The 16,813-nt window shown below is 33.8% G+C and overlaps 5 protein-coding genes across 5 annotated transcripts; 1 reads left to right on the top strand and 4 right to left on the bottom strand.

The window, feature by feature from the left end:
• Positions 1-556: 556 nt before the first annotated feature.
• On the bottom strand, positions 557-1,453 carry ELE39_002059 (apicomplexan conserved; the record flags this gene model as incomplete). Its single annotated transcript, XM_067344909.1, has 1 exon — positions 557-1,453. The coding sequence occupies one exon, from the start codon at positions 1,451-1,453 to the stop codon at positions 557-559; it is 897 nt and encodes a 298-aa protein (XP_067199343.1).
• Positions 1,454-2,063: 610 nt separating this feature from the next.
• On the bottom strand, positions 2,064-2,843 carry ELE39_002058 (uncharacterized protein; the record flags this gene model as incomplete). The annotated part of the gene is made up of 1 exon (XM_067344908.1): positions 2,064-2,843. One exon carries the CDS (start codon positions 2,841-2,843, stop codon positions 2,064-2,066), a length of 780 nt encoding a protein of 259 aa, XP_067199342.1.
• Positions 2,844-3,037: 194 nt separating this feature from the next.
• ELE39_002057 (thioredoxin disulfide isomerase A6) lies at positions 3,038-4,594 on the bottom strand (the record flags this gene model as incomplete). Its single annotated transcript, XM_067344907.1, has 1 exon — positions 3,038-4,594. The coding sequence occupies one exon, from the start codon at positions 4,592-4,594 to the stop codon at positions 3,038-3,040; it is 1,557 nt and encodes a 518-aa protein (XP_067199341.1).
• A 496-nt stretch (positions 4,595-5,090) lies between these two features.
• Positions 5,091-6,233, bottom strand: ELE39_002056 (presenilin peptidase; the record flags this gene model as incomplete). The annotated part of the gene is made up of 1 exon (XM_067344906.1): positions 5,091-6,233. The coding sequence occupies one exon, from the start codon at positions 6,231-6,233 to the stop codon at positions 5,091-5,093; it is 1,143 nt and encodes a 380-aa protein (XP_067199340.1).
• Positions 6,234-7,518: 1,285 nt separating this feature from the next.
• On the top strand, positions 7,519-16,404 carry ELE39_002054 (41 Kd oocyst wall; the record flags this gene model as incomplete). Its single annotated transcript, XM_067344904.1, has 1 exon — positions 7,519-16,404. One exon carries the CDS (start codon positions 7,519-7,521, stop codon positions 16,402-16,404), a length of 8,886 nt encoding a protein of 2,961 aa, XP_067199338.1.
• Between the last annotated feature and the right edge of the window lie 409 nt (positions 16,405-16,813).

Raw genomic sequence — 16,813 nt, 5'->3', positions numbered from 1 at the left:
AATTTACTTATTATGAAGCTTGAATCATTATTACGCATCTTTCTTTTTTTTAACAATTTAGAAATAGTGATTTGATGAGAATTATTTTAGTTGTTTATTGAATTGAAGATTTATTATGATGAAAGCAAGACCTAATAAGCCAGTTCTGCTTATGATACCCTTTTCCTTGGTTGTGATTAGAAATGGTCTTTCTTTTCTGAATTAATCTTTTGATTCAATAAAGTATATTTGGCTACTTGCGTAACTAAAGATTTTAAGGTCGACTAAAAAATTAATTTTTTTTCTTTTTTTTCGAAAAAAGGTGTTTTTTGGAAATAATTATTCGCTTTTTTTCTTTAATCTGACTGCAAATCTTGCAATAGGACGAAGGGGTGGGGGTATGAGAATCATAATTACTGTATATCAAAACACATATGTGTGGAGAAGTGACTACTAATAAAAATAAAGATTATAATGTAAAAGCTTTCCTTGTCTAAGAATAATGTGTATTCTTTAGAGATAAAGATATAAATTAGGTGTTATTAGTAAATTAGTAAGTACAAAGTCCGATCTTTACTCACTGTTCATCGCTGCTAAACATTGAAAGAAGATTTGACAACATATTGAATGAAGCGTTTTTTTGCCTATTAAAGTATATTTGGTCAATTTTATCCATAATTCGAGCAAAGCTTGAATCCCGCCTAATTAAAAGGGCATATTTATTTTTTATAATGTCAAAAAAGTGCATGGCGGTTTTTTTGTCAGCAAGTTCGCAGGCTGAAATGACGAAGAATGCCATTTGTATTGGAGCAGATGGGGTGCTAGAATCAATAGTTGAGTTAGGGAGGGAAGAAAAAGATGAAGAAGAATCATTGCTTTCTTTCAAGAGTTGAATGTATCTATCAAGAAGATCATGTGCAAATTGTGTTTTTTTTAGGGAAAGTAATACAAGAACAGCTCTAAGTAGAAATATATCTTTTTCTGATTGGTAGCCTTTCTTACTCCATTCAATAAGAATGTTAGCAAACAATTCAGGATTTTCAGTTAAAATCACATAAAGTTGAGCTTTGGAAAAATTTTGATGTACAAAATAATAATTAGAGGCCCAAACATGTAATTTGTATATGTAATCAGTATTATCATTTTCGTGATATTTACACCACAAAAGCGTATCATTAAGCAATTTGCCCTTCTCGTTACAGAAGCTACCTGAACTTAATATATACATTATGGAGTTAAATTGGCTATTCGTAATCTTTAGCTTTTCTTCTCTAGCTTTCTTTATCATACTGGTACATACATGACATGCTATTTCATTGAACCCATACTCATCAAAATATTTTGCCTTTTCCAAGCCAAACTCCACAGAATCCTTTGGGCTGAACCGAGACAATCTGCTAATAAGTAGCTGGTAAGCATCATATGAATCCCCCTTTTCTAGACGCGACTTGACCACATTCCAAATTCTATCCATTGCTTAATAACTATTCTAATTCTTTCGAGTAATTTTTCCGGATTTCGTTTGGTTTTAACTCTCAAACAGAAAACAGCCCTAGTAAATAACCCCAATAATTTTAATCCCGAGTCAACTTGACTTTTTTCTTCTTTTATTTCTTCTAAAACACTAGTAATTTCTTGTAAAGTTAATTTTTATTTTTAGTAAGTGGCGCCAAATGCCACATATATAAATACAAAATATATTTTGTAATTTATAATAATAATAATAATAATAATAATGATAATGATAAAAGCCGTGTAAACAATTCGAGTAGAACCTGGTGTTGGTGGTTTAGAGTTTCTAGCTATTTTTTCCCCAATTCTATGTTCCTATTAATTTGAAATAAAATGTTGAGATTCTGAATAACAAATTTATGATAAGCCAAGCGTTAAACGACGCGGTTGAAATAGATAAATAAACTAATAAATCATAGTCATAGTTACTAGAAGTGTTAACTTGAAATACAATGTAAGGTTTTTTGTATTTTACCTCATCCCACTGACTAATTTGAGTTCCTATTTTTGTAACATATGGATAAATTTAAAAGAATAACAAAAAATAGATAATTAGTAATATAAGTAGGCTATTAGAATTGATTATAGATGTATTTAATAATGATAATAATAGTTTCAATACGAAAATAGTCATCTTTGCTTAAATGCAAGAAATCACTTGATTCCAAGTACCTTTTGATCCTTTGCATGCAATTTGATACGTTTGGATTGTATGAGTCAATTGTATGCACAGAAATGAGAGCAAGGGTAACCCATTGAATGGTATTAGTGTCCAATACAAAGGAATCTAGGGTGCTTTCATCAAATTTACTAGCAAAATATTCCAGTAAGCTGGACCAATTATAAGAGTTCCATTTGCCTAAAGTAATGCACGGAGATTGGGCCGAATGAATAATTTCGTCCCAGCCTGAAACAGAGATTGTCTCCTCAGTTTGGAGAGCTTCGGTCAAAGTTGAGACCCTTTCCTTTTGTGAAAGTATATAATCAATGATGCTGGATTTACACTTTTCATAAGCAGGGTCTTTCCTGATTATTATTAGGTTCTCTGAAATATGGTATTTGGTTAAACAGCCAAAACCACTATAATTAAAGTACTCCTCAGAATCCATGTTCTCTGTCTTATTACTCTTGGTACTTATGACTTCTGTGGCCAGTGTTTCTTCTTTCTCAGTATCTGATTCATTTGTATACACCTTACATGATGTTATTAACTTTGCTTCCTCCCGTACACTTTTTAAGTAGTTCATAGCTTCTTGGAATTTTGGGTCTTCAGTAGTTTCATCTACAGGCAAAGCTAGCTTTTGGACGATATCTAAATTATTTGATAGCAGTTTCTGTCTTCTTTTGCCCATTATAAATGATTTATTATAAAATATAGTTAATAAAGCTTACAAGCACACTTGAGTTTTGGTAAATACTCGCAAAATTAAGTAACTAAAGGTAAAAAGCATTTATTGAAAAAAATTACGTGTATTTGACAGCTATTTATGAATATATATATTTTATTATACCATTAAAGAAAATGAGCTTGGAAAGTATAGTTTTTCTACCTTTCCTTTCTGGACTCCGCCAATTCAGGTTCTTCGTCAGAAAAACGGACTGTGTCATTCAAGGAGCTGTTTTCCAGTTCATTCTCAGATTTTTCGTCTATATTATTTACTTTGTTTTGCGCCTTTGGCGCCATTTTTTGCATTTCTAGAGTAGTTATGCCATCATGCAATAAATATGAATCTGCGAGATCACCGAAGAAAATAAGGCAACAGAATACTGTGAGTCCAGCTATAATAAGGAATGAGATGATTGTAACAGCAGCTGCATGAAGCCATGATTTATAAAAGATGTCACTTATGACTACATTTAGGTCGTAAAGGAACCTCTTAAGTGTATTTGGGTTAAATACAGAGTATGCTTTAAGCCTGGGAACTTTTGAATCTTGTTTGGAAATCAGCCTGATGGTTTCAAATAAAACTGGGATTTTCATCATATCTGGACGGTTGTAGTAGTATTTAAGCCCATCAGCAACCACAATTTCATATCCTTGTATGAAGTTGAAGTCAGTAATTCCAAACTCTCTAAAAAGCGATGAATAAGAGACAAAGTCAACAATTGCAAACACAATTCCTCTGGGAATTTCTGATTCTGAAAACTTGATAGGCAAGAACAGTTCTCTTCTAACTTTCTCAGCAATTATACCGAATTCAGTAATAAAATCACCACTAATTTCTTGGTTAATCTGGATATTTTCCTTGACTCCCATAATAACAACAAGATTTCCACTATTAAGATATTCAATGAAGTCCATTTTAGATGGAGCGTTTAAGAATGGGAATCTATATTGTTGAATAAAGTTGAGAATAAATTCTATTTCTTTAACTAATACTATAGACGGTGAGAAGTTATCTTTTCCAATTATTGTAATACATGGAGATGTTGAACACAAGTCAGTATTACTAAATTTGTGATCTTTGGTACTTTCTAGAACACGATCTTTAACACTTTTACTATAGGTTACTGTAATTGTTATTTCAAAACCATTCCTCCTAACAAGTTCTTCAAGAAATTCCAAATTTTGCTCAATTTCAGTTTCTGAATTGAACATAATCAATAGAATTGGGTAATCTGATAAATCGGAGCTAAGCTCATGAATTTGATCATATGATTGAATTTTGATTATATCAGGCTGAATTCCTTTTTCGATAAATTTAATAATATCCACGTGAGTTCTTTTTGGGCGTTTATATTGTTTGATGAATTTCCCCTTTGAAAAAATTCTCATTGTTGGATAGCCAGCAACATTTTGTTCTTTACATATTTTGGTCTCCACACTGCAGTCAACTTTAGCTATTTTTACCCTTTCGTTGTCTTTATAATGCTCAGAAACTTTCAATATTTCAGGATATAAGTGTCTGCAATGTCCACACCAAGGGGCATAAAACTTGACAAACCATATTTGATCAGTAATATCATTTAATACTTTTTCTTTGAATTCGTTTTCCTTCAAATTGATAAGATTTTCATTTTTCGGGTAGTCTTGGCTTTCAGCCTGAGTTGTAAAAATTAGCAAGAATGAACATAATAATAGAAAGGTAAAGTAAAACTCCATTTCTTTTTCTCAAGATTTTATTATTAATTTGTAAAGCCTTTTTTCCAATTTACTGAAGTATCACAAACAGAATAATCCTTATTTTAAGCCAAGGCTAATTTTGTTTACTTATTTTTTAAAACTTAACTTAAAAAAAAAATACACGCAGCTATTCTCAAGTATTTTGTTTTTTAATTAGTAGTTTTTTTTCTAGTTTCTCCCCCTTGTCAATTAAATCTCCTCTATACCGGCACTACACGTAATTTTTTTTTGAGAAGAATGCATCCACATGCAAAAAAAAAAGTGAGATGAGATAATAACTATTGATAAGTATAAGAGTATATAACCTTTTATTTTTTCCTCTTTCTAGTTTCATGGTTAGATTGATTCTAAGGTGCTTTCTTTAAATAAGAGAGGAAAATGAAAAAGATGAAGAAGTTAGAGTCAACCACTCTTTTTGTGTTTTAACTAGTGCACCTTTTTCTTGGAAGAAGTCTGGCTCTCTAAATCGTCCTCTTCAGTTTCTCCTTTTTTTTTCTTCAGAGTTAACCTCCTCAGAATAGTTCCAAGCCTCAAAAAACTTGTTCCTATACACTACAGAACAGACCATACTAATAAGACAGAATGGAACTAAGTAGAGCAACGCAGGTTGAGCTGCTTCAAAGTATAACATAACACATGCAGTTGTGATCAGTCCGAGCAGGTATGCAGCCAAAACGGTGAGAAATGTGGGGGGCTGTGGGGAGCCGGAAATCAAATTGTAAAGGCTATGATTGGAATTATTTGTATATTCTTTAAGGTCAAATCTCAAGCATAGAGACATGAAGAGTCCAGGAATTACGATGTCACCAAGACCTAATATACTATGTTTCCATGGATCAAAGGAAACTGGGAAGATGAGCTTTGCTGGGCCTTCGAAAGACTTAGCAACTGTTACCATAACGTCTGTCCCAAATACCCAGAAGATGTCATAAAAGAATAATCCACAGAGTAAAATAGCTCCAATCTTGAAACTGCCAATGGAAATAAGAGAAATTGCTTGGATACAGAATGAAATTGCAAAGAGGTTGTGAATAATCCACGAACCTGTTACAATCCAAGTGATTCCAAGAGCCAAACTAAGTGCAAGTGTCCACAAATGATGAATAGTTATCTTAATTTCATAGCCTCTTGGGTCATCCGGATTTTTGAAGTATCCAAAGAAATTAAAGTGAGTATCAACAATAATCATTTTGGTTTCCTTAGAAATATCGTCACATCTATAAATAACGATTGACAGGAACTGCACAATGGTCTCCATTAGGGCAACTGCACCAATTAAGAATAAGTATGAAGTCAAGAGAAAGTTCACCCAGTAAATAGGGAGAAATTTGTATGCCAAGTATAGTGAAAACAGTGCAGCTGAACCAACAATTGGGAACATCATTGCATCTTTCCTGGAAAGAGATTCTGTACTTCGATCCTTCTCTCCTGTTTTAGGATTTATAATTGTTTGAGAAAGGGATAAGTATGATCCGATATAAATAATTGATGATGTGTATATAAGCATCTGAGCTATAATTGGTAGAGGTTCAAAGTTAGTGATAAACATAACAAGAGCTAGAACTACGTGGCTCAGGCAATATGCCGTTATACTCTTATTACAACCGTTTTGCTCCATTATTAATTCGTTTTATGCTTACAGTGTGGCCTTGCGTGACTCAATTCAGCTCCTCAATAGATTAATTAAGAGTACAAGAGTTAAAGCCAAAATTTCTTTTCAAAAAAAAAAAGAAGAGAAAATCAATCCTTTTCTTTATTTCCGCAATATTATTGTTACTTTCTTGGTGGGGGGGGGAGGGTCATCCCCTTGTTTTTTTTAATATTAATTTCTTTTGCAGATACCAAAATATTTCAAATTAAAATATTCCCCCCACAGTGGACACATGCCGCCCATGTTGCCGCCTAAAAACACCGGTATTGCCAAAATAATTACTAATAAAATAATTAATAGCAAATTAAAAAAGAAATTAACGAACTACGAAATTAAATTTTCAACAGGAATAATAACAAGGCTGCGGAAGAAGGGAAAAAAGGAGAAAATTAATATTCTTGATAAAGCGATAATATATACTGATTCTTGAAATATAACGTCCAAATTCATTCCAAATTAAGGATTCTTTTTTTTATGTAGACCTGGTCTTTCAGAAGAATATTTTGTAATTATTCCTATATCAAGGGAAAGGAAATACACGATTTTTTTCGTATATTAATCAAAAGTGATACTTCGAGAGTAATATTCCAAGTTTTTTAAGAAGGGAAGGACTGAAATACTTATATGTAAATACATTTGTAAATATACTACATATGTATATGCATGTACGTATGGAAATTAATAATATATTTAAGTTTGTGCAACATTAGAATTGACAAAACTTGTGATTTGGGTAAAATCAACAGTCAAAACATTAAACTCAAGTTATTTATTGATTATATACGGAAATTTAGTGAAGTTAAAATGCAGAAGAATATCTCTAATTGAAGTAATTGAGTTAATTTTCACATTGTTATCTTTAAAGAAATTTCTTCTTTGCAGCATAATATATAAATATAATTTCAGGTGTATTAATGTAAATTAGTTTCAATACATATGCACATACAAGTCATTGAGCGATATTAGGATATATGGCTACACTAATCAAGAATATTGAATCAAGGTAAAGCATTTATAGAATTAAGTATTGCCGTTAAACGAAATACGAACAGGGTATCTTATATACGTAGTGTATATTTAAATATATACAAATTTTAAACTTGAATCACATTGAAAGAATTTGTTCTTGAGGAACGATTTAAAGAATTTAAATAGTGCAGGAGGAAGGAATCTTGACTATTTATTAAAGCTTAGGTATATAAAGGTTTTAATTTCAAGAAACACAAACACAAATACAGATAGATTGAAATATATGATGATGAAAAATAAAGAAAGATTGAGAAGTGATGTGGAAGCACCTAAGGAAGAGAGGGTTTCTCCATATCCTGAGGATTTTGACGGAACATTAGAGAGTGATTCCAGAGTTCAAGGTTGTGGAAAGTCGGAAATCACTCCTTCAGACATTGAAGGCCGTCATGGCTTGTCAGCAGAAGGGGATTTGGCGAATGAGCAGATGAGCGAGAAGGATTTGAACAGCGATAATGAAAATGGAAGTAGCAGTAACAATGTAGAGTGCAATGATGGGAATGAAGGGACACAGATGGAAACAGGCTCAAAGATTTCTAATAAGATTTTCGAGACTTTGAGACTACCAACTTCAGCAAGGTTGAATCCTACTGTGGGTTCTTATTTAGAAAAGTTGAGTCCAACAGCATTTAAAGGATTCCAAAAAAGGTTTTTTAAGTTGAATTTGACGGACAATGCTCTGTTATATTGGCGAGAGGAGCCTACATTTCCTGACCAACAGCCAGCTGGGTGTATTAACTTATCAAGTGTGACAGCTATTCATATAGAGGATGCTTTGAATTTTGTGATAAGGACCTTCGGGAGAGATTACTGTTTAAGGGCTTTATCACCAGGGGATAAGGATATTTGGCTGGAGTCCATTTGTATGGTCGTAAATGCTGTAACTCGCATGGAAACATTGAAAGATGCTTCCAACCATTATAATTTTAGCAAGATTCTGTTGGATACTTCAGGAGGTATTCAGACATATTTGACAGAGGCCTTGAAGACTCAAAGAAAAGTTAAATGGGCAAAAGAGGATAAAGTTCCTTTAACGTTTTCTTTAAGAGGGAAGAAGATGTTTCTAAGGGTTAAGAACATTCAAATCTCTCTAGCCAAGTTGTGGTTTGACTGCGTTTTCAATGTAAAGTACTTATACCCCTCTTCTTCTCCCTATTTGCCCCTATATCTAAATGTTCCAAGTGGTTCTTCAGGTAATCCATTTTTGGGATGTATACATGGACAAATCCAGGGACAATTACATTTACAGAATTTATCTTCGCCTCAGCCCTCTCCTTCATCTCTTTCCTTGAAGGTTTCTAAGGGCATGACGGACACTGGCGATAGTATTGTAGGATCTAGGAGGTGTTGTTACAGGGGCAGGAGTTCGTCTTATTGCACTAGTACTTGCTCAGCACTAAACCAGGCTTTAGTGAACTCTTCAGCATCTTCTTTGCCCGTTGGAGGTTGTTTGAGACATGATGAAGAGGTTAATTCAGCTACTGGATCAACAGTAAGCTATAATAGAAAGTCAGTATCTGGAAATTTCTATGGGACTTACAGAGGTCAGAATTTGAAGATAAGTAGGAACATGATGGGGGCAGAGCTAAGTAGTTTAAAAAGGACTAAGACTTTGAAGGACTTAAGCGGTTTTGGGAATCTTAACCAGGCTACAGAAGGTTTTAGGAACTCAGAACCGAATATACAAAGTTTCACTAGAATGAGATCTCACCTAGATAATGTTTTGTTTGGGACGATTTACGTGGAAATTGGTCCTTTGCCCACATTGGAACACCTAATTCATAGCATTTCACTCAATTCAGGTGTTTCTGGAGGTATGAGTGGAGGCGAATCTTCATTCTCATCCTCATTCTCATCCTCATCCTCATCCTCATCCTCATCCTCATCTAGCAACCCAAATCCTCCTTTATCATCTCTGCAGAAGTTCTTTGCCCTATTGATATCTTCAAGGCCAATAGCAAATAACGAGGCATTCTTTCCTCTTCCTAATAACTTCTCACTAAAACCTTGCGATAATAAGACTTTGGGTTCTAAATTGTGTTATTCACCAAACCCAAAATTAATCTCAGCTCCAGGCTCGGGGTTGGGTTTAAGCTCTTCATCTGTAGGTGGTTGGAGAGAAGCTGATGGTCTTCCTTTTAACATTCAACTAGATTGTTTGTATCTATTCTCCCCAGAGTATGATGGTTCTCCTCCTTTATATGTTATTGAATTAGATAATATCCAGCTTTCAAGCAAGATTAGAGAAGTTCAGACTGGTTTCCAGTTTAGACTACAGGTTCCTATGGGCAACATCTTGGCCAGTTTAAGAGGCCCAGACTACGATGAGAGAGACCAAGAAGAAGTCCATAACATGACTGGTGTGGAGGTTGATGGACAAAAGGAGGATCAGAAAGAAACCAATCAACCGGTTTTGGAGGAAGGATTAGAAGGTGGTGACTCGGAGGAGTATATGAGTCAGGATGACGAAAAAGAAGGAGAGTTCCCCGAAGAGCGTAGTCAGGGGATTATTGTTGATTTTGCGGGGTCAGGCAAGGAGTTGGATATAAATTCACAGGTACCTCACTCGGAAGTGTGCCAAAATGTGAGAGATTTAAATAGTTTGGTTACCAATGTTGACTCTGAGACAAATACTGGCACAATGTCTTCACCCGTTTGTGGAGTTACTGCTTCAGGACAAATTGCTCAACTCAGAGACACAAAGTACACTTCTATAACAAATTTATTACAGAATTCATCTCTAATTTTATATGGTTTGGGCTGCAACAATAGTAGGTGCCATTCTGAGTTGGCTCATTCCATTTCTGCTATGTCTGCAGAACTTGCAAACAATGGAATAATCTTTGGACGAGAGGCTAGTATTGGAAATAATAATATGAATCCTGGTATAGTAACTAACAACAATAATACCCTTTCAGCTGAAAAAGTGTCAATAAGGATTATTTCAATCTTTGGTCCCGATGCTGAGATTTGGCGGGAAGCATTGATAGCTAGTTGTAGGGCCAGGCATGCAGCCAAAGAAAATCGACTAAGAACTTTACATGATGAACTAAGAGCATTTGATAGTATTCCAAAGGAACTTTTGGATGAGAATATTAGTTACTTATTTTACAAAACGTTGGTTTATATTTCAGCTACTTCTGGTATTACATCAAGTGGAATTACGGGAATAAATTTTGGAGGGATTGTAAACGGTGATTGCGGAGGCTTAATGTTTAGTAATAGTGACTTTAGGAGGATATCTCCATTAGTGGGGGCTTTGAGTGATTTCTACCATAACAATAACTATAGTTCAAGATGGGGTGGACTTGGAAACGCTATGTCTGGAAGAAGTTGGATTCGAAGAATGATATACCAAATTTCCAGTAGTTTTGTTACAATTCCAGTAATAAGAATTCTTCAGGGTTTAGAGGTATTTAATCTAACTGGCAGTGATTTACTTCAAGCTTCTATCCGTATTATGTCAAATCCAAGAGTGGATATTTTAAGATTTGTTCATGATAAATATGTGATACCAATATTAACGATAATACAAGAATGTTTCATAAGGAGGAATGAATTGATGAGAGAGGTGGATATTCTATTGATTTTAGAATTTTTAATTGACTTAAGACTTAGTTACGAGTCTTGTGGTATTTATGATTCTAAGTTCAAATACCTGATTTTGAGCTTTTCTTCTTTGTATATGAAGAAACTTATTCAGCCTTATTATAAAAAAGTCTTCAAATCTATACATAACACGTGTTTTTTGGGTAAGACATTCAGAGATAAAGAATCAGGTACCTTACGTATATCATTATTTTCAGAAGCATTTTCATCATTAAATTCAATAGTGAGTTTATTCACTTCTTTAAGGCTTTACCATTATTCTGTTGAGGTGAGGAATGTTTTATTTATGATTGTTCAGAATATTATTATGCAATATCAATTGGCAATAAGGGATGCTGTATTGCATAATTTATGTACTATTACTGAATTGAGTCATGAAAAACAGAAGTTCTTCTTTTATGACGATTCTAAGAGGCAGGAGGAGGGAGGATTAGTAAGAAAAGCAGGCTGTGATGGTTGTATGGTACTAGGGGATTGCTGGTGTTGGAGATGTTATTTTAATCAAAGGCCATTTCTTGAGGAGATGGACTATTCCAGAATACCAATTTCATCAGAGGTAATTTGTGGATTATTGAATGGTATAGAGTATTGCATTTGTAAATGTGATGAATTGGATATAATAATGGAAAGATGGAGTCCTTTTCTGCTTTATAGGTTTGAGCAGGAGTACTATAGGGGCGAAGTTTTATTGGAAAATAGTAGTGGAATACTTGGCACTGCTACCGCTTTAGGTATTGCTACAAGGATGAATACTACTCAGTCTATGGATGTGATGGATTCTAATGTTGGCAATATGAGTGGTATAGTCGGAGTGGGGGGTGACTCTGTAATGGGAACAAGTTATTCTGGTGTAGGTGGAAGCAGTGTTATAGGAGTTGGTGCTATTAATAATGTAAATGGCAGTAATACTAATAATAGTAATAGTAATGGTAATATTGGATCTGTTGGATTATTATCATCATCTGGAGATATGGCAGGTAATACCGGATCGGTAAGTTTTGTACCTGTTGGTGCCTTTTCTTCTAATTTACCAACAATGGCAACATCTTCTTCCTCTTCTTTTTCCACTAGTGCTGGTGCTACTACTACTACTACTAATAATAATAATAGTAATAATAATGCTACTAATAACACTAATAATATTAAAGTTAATATTCATAATACTACTGTTGGTGTTACTAGTACTAATGCCGGCGCTAATACTATATCAGGAGTTCAATCTTCAGGTTCATGTTTGGATTCAGTTCAAGTTCCAGTTCTTGGATCAGCTTCAGTTCCTTTGATAGTACCTGGTGCAAGTGGAGCATTAGTAATGTCTACAGGAAATAATCCAAGTTATACAAATATGAATTCTCCATCTCCATCAATAGTTTCAATAAGTAATACTGGTATAACCTCAGTTGGAGGATTAATGGTTCCAATGGGCACTAATAATGCTAATACTAGTACAAATACGGCTAGTTTGGCTGCTACTAATACTAATATTACTACTAATCTTACTCTTAGTACTATTCCTATTCCTATTGGTACTGCTAGCAATTCTACTGGTGCAACTAGTAATCCTATCACTACTAATAATACTATTACTAGTAATTGCGCTACTACTACTACTACTACTATTACTACTACTTCTACTAATACTAATGCAAGTACCAATACTACTGCTACTACTACCAACACTAATAATACCAATGCTAATACTGTTACTGCTAGTGCTACTACTACTGCTAGTAATAATAATACTACTGGTACTGGTACTACTGGCACTACCAATATATCAACATCAAATCAGATGATGCTAATATCAGGTTTACAGGATGAAAAGGTTCAGGATATATTGGATATTTACTCTCCAGGAAACTTGAGAGGAGAAGCAAAGAGGTTCACTTTATTATTCCATATTTCCAAGATGTATTTAGCAATTAGAACCTGTAAGGAGTGGTACAGAAGAATACAGTCACATTTTTTGAATGCATTAAGAAATGGTAGGAATATTGTTTCAGAGGTACCAGATGAGGATAATAGTTTAATGAAATATGTATTATCTTTAGATATGGATGCATTACTAAAAGAAGCTTTGAGGCCTCAATTGAGAGTTTTGAAGATTTCTTTAAAAAAGAGTTTATTCAATGAGGTATCAAAATTGGTCTTAGAGTATATTGTTAGAGTTTATATCGAGTCTTTATTATTATTTACATTAAGTTATTCAGTAATTCAATCAGATTTTCAGAATGATGAAGATTATAATAATAAAAGTAATAGCAATTTAGGAGAATGCTTAGATGGAATGGCAACAGATTCGTCATATTCAATGATGGGAGGAGGAGGAGGAGGAGGAGGAGGAGATGATATGAGTAATATGAATATGATAGCAGCAAAGTTATTGGAGGATTGGGATGTAATTGGTCACTTTTTCCAAGATTGTATGTCAGAGGAAGTTACTAGGGAATGTTTAATAGTTTTGGCGGATTTACATGATATATTAACATCTCAGAGACTTTCTCTATATGAGAAATGCCTTGAATTTCAAGAAAAGTACCGTATTTTTGATTTATCATTATTCATTAAAATTATCTTAATATTGAGATTTGAGGTAAAATTGGTTAGATCTTGTAATAGTAAAGATGGTAATGGTAATAACTATCAGGATAGCATTTCTTCCTCTTCTTCTTCTGGAGTTGGATTAAGTCAATCATTAGATTTGGATAATAAGATTATTATGGTACCAATAACATCATTGAATGGTTTATCAATATCGGTACCTTTAAGTGAATTAATAAGAGATGAAGTAAGCCAGATAATGTTGGAAGGCATTAATGAGTTTAACTTGCCAAGTTGTATTGATTATAGTAATATTAATTGTAATAATAATATTGGTGGAGGAGGAGTGGGTATGGTGGGAGTTTCTGGTACCAACAGTGGTATTATGTCTGCAATAATGAATGATATGGATGGTTTGAATGGAATTTCTCCAGGATTGATGATTTCTTGGAATAAGGATAACTTATATTACTGGAATAGGCAAATGAATGTAATCAAAAATGTTTCATCTTCAATAGTTCAAGGTTGCGGTTGTACTAGTAATAATATTGGTACTTGTACTGGTACTGGTAACAGTATTATTACTAGTAATAGTACTGGTAATAATAGTAATAACATTACTAATGTTGCAAATATTTCTTCTTCTACCTCAAATGATTCTTTATCATTAAGAAAAATCAGCAATTTGAGCTTTGAAGAGATGAGTCTTATTGTGGGAGATGGCCAATCAGTAGGTTACGATAATGGAAGTTCTGGTAATATTATTACTTCTGGTATCACCAATGACGTTAATGTATTTGGAAATAATAGCAATTTATCACTCCAAGCTTGTGGAGGATTATCAAATAATAATTTGGTTTTACCATCAAATTCTGTTTCAAGTTCTGCTACAGTAGTTACCGCCAATTCCACCGGACTAGTACCATCTTCCACAATTATGACAACTTTAGCCGGAACAGGAAATGTTTCAGTTTCAGTGAACTCATCCTCTACTTCATCTAATATTATTATTGGAAACTCAGCTCCTTTAGTTTCGACTCCGGGGTGTAGTCCAAATTCTGTAACAGGTACTCCGACTCAAGCTCAATCTACAACTTCAACCACTACGGGAGCAGGAATAGTAGTACTAGGGGGGGGTGTTTCTGGTTCTACAACAAGTACAAACAATTGCAATTTACAACAACAACAACAACAACAACAACAACAACAACAACAACAATCACCCTTGGGTATTTCTACTTCAACAGCTACTACAAATGTAGGTGGAGGTGGTGGTAGCAACAGTAATATTGGAGGAGCAGGAGCAGGAGCAGGAGCAGGAGGTCCGAATAGCAGCCACCAAAATCAGCCATCTATTACTTCAGCTTCTGCTACAACAACAACAGCATCTAATATGAAGAGATCATTTTCATTGGAGTTCCTTTCTCAAACATTAGGTGAAGATACTCCTGAAAGAGGAGTCATTTCTTCATTTTTGCTTGGAAAGACTTCAATATATTCTCCAACTTCTGTATTATCGTTATCAGGTTTGAATGGAGGAGTAGGATGTACAATTTTACAGGATTTTATTGAGAGAGAAGAAAAATGGTGGGAAAGTATTTACAGTTATTATTCTCAGATATATATTCCTGCATATTTGTTTGGAATGATTTCCACTCGCTTATCATTGGATGATTGCCAATTAGAATTAGGAGGAAGAGAAAGGCAGTCATGTTCTTTTTTTGTGAATTCTGCTCTGGATTCCGGTAATACTAAGAAAAATCAGAACGGTTCTCAAAATAATGTGTTGAGTGCAATGGAAACATCCAATTTGGATGAAGGAGAAAATAATAGAGAGTTATTGTTTGATGATTTGGCAATAACTATGTATCAGAAATATACTCATTTATCGAGAATCCTAACAAATACATTTTATGGAAGATATATTTCTGATCCTGGCTGTTATTTACAACCAGCAACAACAGAAGGTACCGCATTAAATTATTTAATAGGATCAGGGCAAGTATCTATGCATATACCGGTATCAGGTGGAAGGTTTAAAGACAGTAACATAATTGTTGGAAGTAGTATTGGTGATAGTGGTGGTGCTGTTGGCGATGGTGGTGTAAATGGTAGTGGTAGTGGATGGCATTATTATCATCAGGTTTTGAATCAATATAAGCCTTGTCAAAGTATGATACAGTTCAAGTATTATAGTAATAGTGGATTAAAGGATAACAATAAGGATTGGCAGCTGGGTTATATGATAGTTGAGGATTTTTCCGTTTACATATATGATAGTGCATTTAAACAAAAATTATTGGATATACTTTCAATACGTCCAAATCAATATGGAGAGAGAATTACTAGTATTTGTATTGATCCACAGGATTTGTCTAGAACAGGATTTATCATATTTTGGGGAGGGAGAGAATTGGATGGTTTTAATACTGTCAATAACACAAATATTAGTGCCACTAGTAGTGCTAGTACTGGTGGTAGTAGTAATCTTGCTGTTGCCAATTCTGGTTTTACAGGAGTAGGAGTAGGAGTAGGAATAGGAACAGGAAGCGGTAGCTTATCAAGAACAACAAGCAATTTGTCTCCCGTGCAACAGAATATTGTAAATTCCAATATGAGTGGTAATTCCAACTCTAATTTACTTCAAACTAATGTAGTAGGGGGGAATCCTACGATATTTAATGGAACAAGCTCAAGCTCTATGCACAATTTCAATAATTTACCCGCTCAAGATTCTCATAATAATAATGTTCAACACCAAAGTCAAAATTTCAACATTAACAATTATTATATTGATGTCAAGAACTGCTCTTTGCATGCGAAGGCGCCAACCCCACAATTGGCGGCGATGTGGGTGTCAGAAATTGACGTGTTGATTCAAAAGTCAAGAAACAACTGGGGAGTTGGGTTTTTGGAAAGCTTTGAGAGAAAAAAGGTTTGCCAGTATATTAGAGTTGAATGACTTTTATTTGGAGGAGGAGGAGAAGTTAGAAGAAGAAGAGAGAAAGAAAGGTAAAAGGGGAAGGATATAGGAAAAGATTTTCCAAATAGTATAGTCCTTATTATTACTTTAAATGATGATTTAATCAATTATATTTATATTTGAAAGTTGTTTTGTTTTTGTTCCTTTTTAATTTTGTCATTCAGTTTCCACTTGTAATTTCTAGATATGGGAACTAATGTTATCAATACTTTACGTAGAACTTTCGTGTTACAAAAGAAAATATCAAATCTTAATATTTAATTATAAATTAATATATTTAATTTGAGAAAGATAAAACTATATAATAAATGTTAACAATTATAGTAATGGTAATGATAGAAAAGTACTCGCATATTAAAATCTAATTTTCTATTGTACATTATATTAT

The sequence above is a fragment of the Cryptosporidium sp. chipmunk genotype I genome, assembly GCF_004936735.1.
Source record: "Cryptosporidium sp. chipmunk genotype I strain 37763 chromosome Unknown contig_21, whole genome shotgun sequence".
NCBI classification, from domain to species: Eukaryota; Apicomplexa; class Conoidasida; order Eucoccidiorida; family Cryptosporidiidae; genus Cryptosporidium; species Cryptosporidium sp. chipmunk genotype I.
The sequence above is the reverse complement of the archived record's forward strand: the minus strand, read 5'-3'. Positions and strand labels throughout refer to the sequence as shown.